Genomic DNA, 5914 nt, shown 5'->3' with positions numbered 1-5914 from the left:
GATCTTATACAATTATTGCAAGTTATGATTACATTCAAAGCAGTATTTCTTTCTAAGATATAAGTTTCCGATGCTGTATTACTAGCTCAAGGCATTATGATCAATATCGTACAAATGTTTTTAAACATTGACACAAGCAAAAGTTATTGTCTTCAACATAAGCTGCTCAGACATTATCTCTTTTTGGAAGTATCAAAATGTACCATAATGATCACACTTTTTTCTTGTGAATATTAATATATCTAGAGCATTCTTTAGCAACTGTTCAAATTAAAAAGGATTGTATCTTGGTGTTTTGGGTTTGTACTGTTTTCTTTTTGTACAATATTGATTATGACAATTTAAGCTCTTTAACACTAATCAGTCTAAAATAGCAGTCGTAATTACGACATACCACTCCCTGATAATTTTCATCAGTGATCAATAATGTACAATTATGAAAATGATTTGTTACAAATAATGACACTAGCAAAAGTTATTGTTTTCAAGATGAGCTGGTCAAACAAATCGCTTTATGGAAGTATCAAAATATAGTATCTTCAACACATTTTTTGCTCTGAATATGAACGTATCAGGAGAATTTTCTCTAACAGACATCTCAAACTAGACGGTTTGCAGCATGCTCTTTCTCGTTTATGTTTTTCTTCTTTATAATACTATACCACATTGCTTATAAATGACCATTGCAGCTTCAGCAACACTAAAACTTCTCAAATATCAGTCGCAATTACGTTTCACAACTATCTGATAATGTTGAACACTTATGGGCAATACCAAGACAACTAATAGTATGTTTTGTTTGTTTGTTTGTTTGAGGTGGGGGGGGGGGGGGGGAGGAGGGCTTGTACATTTATTACAAGTTGTAATTACTTTTAAATCAGTATTTATTTCTAAGATATCAATTTCTGATGCTGTATTACTAAGTCAGGGCTTGATGATCAATGTTGTACAAGTGTTTTATATCATTGACACTAGCAAAAGTTAATGTCTTCAACATAAACTGGTCAGACATTATCTCTTTATGGAAGTATCAAAATGTACCATCATGAAAACATATCCCCCCCCCTGTAAATATTAACATGTCTAGAGCATATTCTTTAGAGACTTTTCAAATTAAAAAGGATTGTATCCAGGTATTTTGGGATTTATTACGTTTTTCTTTTGTGCAATATTGCTTAGACCATTAAAGCTCTGCAACACTAAACAGTCTAAAATATCAGCAGTACGAGCAATTACGACATACTACTCGCTGATAATGTTAATAAATTATGTGCAATTCTAAAACAACTTGCCAACATGGAGCTGGTCTTAACCTGTTGTTCACCCGGTCAGAAAAAACACCAAGAAATGACTTCTTGCGCTATCAACACATTTGTTAGAACAAAATGCTTTAAATTCGTATTTTTTCGGACATTTTAATCTGTACAACAAGAGTATTTCATGGCATTGTTTTTGAATAATTACAAAGTGCTCAAAGTCACCTGTCTGTTATAGCAAAGCCTCAAAATTGGTATTTCGCAAGTAAATTCAGTAAAAAAAAAAACAACTTAAAAAGACCCACAAAAGTGAAATAATACTTGTTTTTGTTTAGTTGCTTGTTTTGTTTTTTTTTTGCTTTTTGGGGGAAGGGGGTTGTGAAGGGTTTATACAATTAAGTTGTTATTACTTTCTAAACACTATTTTCTTTTTATAAAATATACGTTTGAAATGCATATTCTGGATTTCTTAATTTTATCCAGAGTATGATAATCAAATTTTTAAAAAGAAATACAAAGGGCTTAAGATCACTAATGCATGATAATACTAGAGTGAAATGATATACAATAATAAGCAGATGTCTGACAAAACCTGCTGTAGGAAAATTGTCTCTGTCTCCACACCGATTACTGTCGGTACTGTTGAAAGGAAGAAGGCTGAAAGTACTCAGGGAATGACAAAGGTACCACGTACATTAACTGGTTTTCCATGAGATGGTTGAAAAAAAATGTAGTTTTAAACTGAATACCTTAAACATGCCTTAACATTTTTTTTTTCATTTTAAGCAGTAAATAGTTTGGAAGTGAAACCAGTCTCTATAAACATTCGTCTTTTTTATGACGAAAAATCTAACAGTTTTTCAGATACAAATAAGTTATTTCAAAGGCAGGCCCTGCAGTTTACCAGTGCTCAAGTGCACCCTTATGATGTAGCAATTGCGCTCTTGTTGGTTGGACAATAAACTATTTATAATCTGTCTGTTGGTTCTCTCGAACTGAAGGCCAAGTTCCCAGGTTTCGGTCATCGTTCAGTTGTCAGAAGCTTTGTCCAAGCCCGACCCTTGTTTGTGATTGTTGGAGGGTCATCAAAACGCGTTGGAAAACTTGCTCAGTGGGAAAAAGAGTCTCACTGTTGAAACAATAGACATACAACAAAATTTGTAAGATGAAAGGCGACAAAGACTATTTAATAATAATACGCCTACTGGTAGCAATGATACTGATAAGTGATAATACTATGATGATAATGATAATGATGATGATGCTGACGATGATGATGATGATGAAAGCAACAACAGCAATAACAAAAACAATAAAATAATAAAAAATAAAAAATTTATTGCAATAATAATAATAATAATAATAATAATAATAATAATGATAATAATAACAATAACAATAACAATAACAATAATCATAATAATAATATTAATAATAGTAATAATAACAACTAATAATAAGGAGAACATTTCAACTAGATCAACACACTGATAAGACATCATGTTATATAACTGTTGTGCTTGTGTGCAAAACAAATCTTACTTCAAAACAAACGTATCTTACGCCAAGCTTAGCTGACAGGAGAGCTCACCTTGTCTTCCTGAGTGTGACCACACTGTCGTTGTTACAGAGCTGGTCAGTTGTCTCGATCTTGAACTCGGTACACAAGTGCTTGAGCTGTTAGAATCAGAAAAAAAGATTGTTGAGTAGATAGATAGATAGATAGATAGATAGATAGATAGATAGATAGATAGATAGATAGATCATCACCATCAGCAACAACAAAAACAACAACAACAATTCCAACAACAGCACACCATCACCACCATCACTACCACCCCCACCACAACAACTACAACAAAAACAATCATTATAACAACAGCAACAACAATAAAAAGAGCTATACAGCAGACAGATGACTGTAAGGAAGAAATAGACAGGCCCCTAAAGTCACAATTAATTTCTATGGTAACAACACACACATATTATTGTATCATGAACGACATTCTGTGCTTGGTGGCAAGCACACAGAACTGTACTGTAATATCAGAGGGGACTTTGGTTCGAATCCATGTCAAAGACATGGTCATAAAGAATTTGCGTTAAGAGCCCTTCATGAATTCTAAGTCTTCTATGCACGATGGTTTGAAGTTCCAGCTTTAATTTTGTTAAAAAGAACACTTAATAAATAGACAGCACTGAAAAATATTACCCTAACTTTGGCTGCTTTAGATCTAAGAAAGCTCAGTCTCTAACCCATCATGTGACGTAATTACTTACAACAACTCGCTCTTCCAGGGAAAATCTGTCGGTGTAAAATTCCTCCTGAAAGTTGACCACGAAGGCGCTGACCAGAGAAAACACTGGAGCAGACACAGCTTGGACCTGGAAGTGGGAAGTATACATCAGGTTGTGGCTGTACAAGTAAATCATATAATCTAGGGATTTAAGAGAAACTTGCCAATACCATTGACATGTAGAGTCTGTTTCTAAACTTTATTACAGGCACTCTTTATTGAAGCAGTACAACCATCACTAATTACTGCAAGACTCCCCCCCCTCTTTTCACACCAACAGCCCAGCCACACCTTACGGAGATCAGCTCACAAAAAAGATACACTCTGCCCCCAAACAAATTGCGTACAATAAAGTGAAATTTGATTAGCTTTAATTGCTGAGAGATAGTTTACAAATTACGTTGTCTACTGTTGGAAGAGAGAGAGAGAGAGAGAGAGAGAGAGAGAGAGAGAGAGAGAGAGAGAGACAGAGACAGAGACAGAGACAGAGACAGACAAAGACAGACAAAGACAGAGACAGAGAGACAGAAAAAGTATAGAAATCCAACTCACCTTCACCCAGTCCACAGTTCCGGTCTCCACCGTCCCATAATGCAGCGAGTTGTCTCTCTTTTCTCTCAGCGCCTGTTCACGAAGGCGAAACCACAACTGAGTTTCCATCGGCATCTTGGACACGTGATCATAACCACCACTGACGTCACCAACATTCCTCGTCTGACTACTTGATAAGGGGCGTAATCCGAAACCGCTGACACTGGACTCCGCACCATTGGGTGACGGTTCAGTTTCCATTCTCCGTCTTTTACATGACGGCTGGCAGTCTGCTGGTTCTGGAGCCATGTTTTCGGCCAGCTGGTGACCAATGTCGCTGAATGAAGGGACGGGGACGGAGTGAGCTGACCAGCCAGCAGGATTGATCCATGGTACGGGTGGCGTCAGTTGAACTCTGAAGTGATTTTGCTTCAGCGGTGAGGTCGTCATGTTTTGCGACATGGTGAAACTTTTGGGATGTGCTTGTACGATTCCTAACCCATGATGAAAGAAAGAAAAAAAATGTGATTATTATTTAATTGATTTATGGTATGGAGTAGATCTGGTCCACCATTTGTTATAACTTGTACATTATGGGATTTATGGTATGGAGTAGAACTGGCCTGCCCTTTGTTACAACTTGTATATTGTGCAAAAAAGCGTCCAATAATGGTCTCTTCATGTCTATTCTTGTTTTCGAGAAACTTCCTATATTTGTCTTTTCCAAATTGTTTTTATATGCGAGCAGCCCAAGCGGGCTTTCTTAAGTACAACAACATTGGATTTATTTTTCTTCCACTAAATTCTTAGCAGTTTCCCAAGAAACCACATGTCTATTGCTTCTTTTATATTTTCACTGTTTTCGGTGATTATACAGCATTTACAGTCATAATATAGAAGGGTTGATATGATACGTATGTTGGTGGTCATTGAGATGTTTCTATTTTTCAAAATTCGGTTCCTTTTTTAAAAAACGGTCTTCCGCCATTGCAATAATACTAGCAACAAGATTTTTTGGCAAAATGACATTGCGTAAAATGAACTGGCCAAAACGGTCGCTATATCAAAACTCTATCAACCGACAGGAACCCCCCCCCCCCCAAATTAAAACTAAGATGGCAACGCAGATCTCTCATCTCCCGAGGCGTTCTCATTAATCGTATAGTATCGGCCCCATGGGCTGTGGACGAGCCGTACTACCTCATTCACATTTCGTTAATGTTTGTCTCTCCAATGAATGAAACGATTATGGTGCGTAGTCCCTCCTACTGTTTACCCAAGCTCACCGGCCGAGAGCAAAATTTCAACTCCTGGTTAGGGAGGCGTGTGTACTGTCATAATCTCCTCCCTCAACCTCCCCCAACAAAGGTACGAACCTCTGCCATACACAAACACAAACCACAAGTGAGGTGAGTGACGTTACACAACAACAAGCGGACTGGCCATCCCTCCAGGCGTTCCGACCCTCCACCCCTCAGCGAGCGCTGTCAAATGACGGGTTGAAATTTAAATCTCGAATCTTTGGTTTAATAATACAATATATAAGGAAGTGAACTCCGCCCTTATTGCTCGTTGGCGTGGGTTTGACGGCCATCTTTGTCCGCTGACACATCGGTGACATGATCTTTCTACATTTGTTTTTCTTTTATATTGTTCGTACGCCTTGTAGTGGTCGAGACTCATTGTTTTCTCCACTTCACTCCGTCTTCCTCACCTGACACATTCCGTTCTATTTTACCCTTGCACTACTCTTGTTTTTCTTGTCTGATACACTAGGTAAAATTTAACACTTACAACAGTTGCAAAACCCTCCTTTCCGCTCCAACCCCC

The 5914-nt window shown here is 37.4% G+C and overlaps 1 protein-coding gene across 1 annotated transcript in view; it reads right to left on the bottom strand.

Annotated features, from left to right (window-relative positions):
• Positions 1–1369: 1369 nt before the first annotated feature.
• LOC106011026 overlaps positions 1370–5914 on the bottom strand; it is a 7172-nt gene continuing 2627 nt past the window's right edge. The window contains exons 2-5 of the mRNA XM_013079167.1: positions 4106–4578; positions 3537–3641; positions 2848–2933; positions 1370–2385 (exon numbers count right to left, since the gene is read on the bottom strand). Of these exons, the coding sequence (XP_012934621.1) occupies positions 2292–2385; positions 2848–2933; positions 3537–3641; positions 4106–4546 (726 nt within the window). The 5' untranslated portion in view covers positions 4547–4578 and the 3' untranslated portion in view covers positions 1370–2291. The remainder of the gene's footprint in view (positions 2386–2847; positions 2934–3536; positions 3642–4105; positions 4579–5914) is intronic.

The sequence above is a fragment of the Aplysia californica genome, unplaced genomic scaffold (genome assembly GCF_000002075.1).
Source record: "Aplysia californica isolate F4 #8 unplaced genomic scaffold, AplCal3.0 scaffold00042, whole genome shotgun sequence".
Lineage (NCBI taxonomy): Eukaryota > Metazoa > Mollusca > Gastropoda > Aplysiida > Aplysiidae > Aplysia > Aplysia californica.
This window is presented reverse-complemented; position numbering and strand designations above follow the sequence as displayed.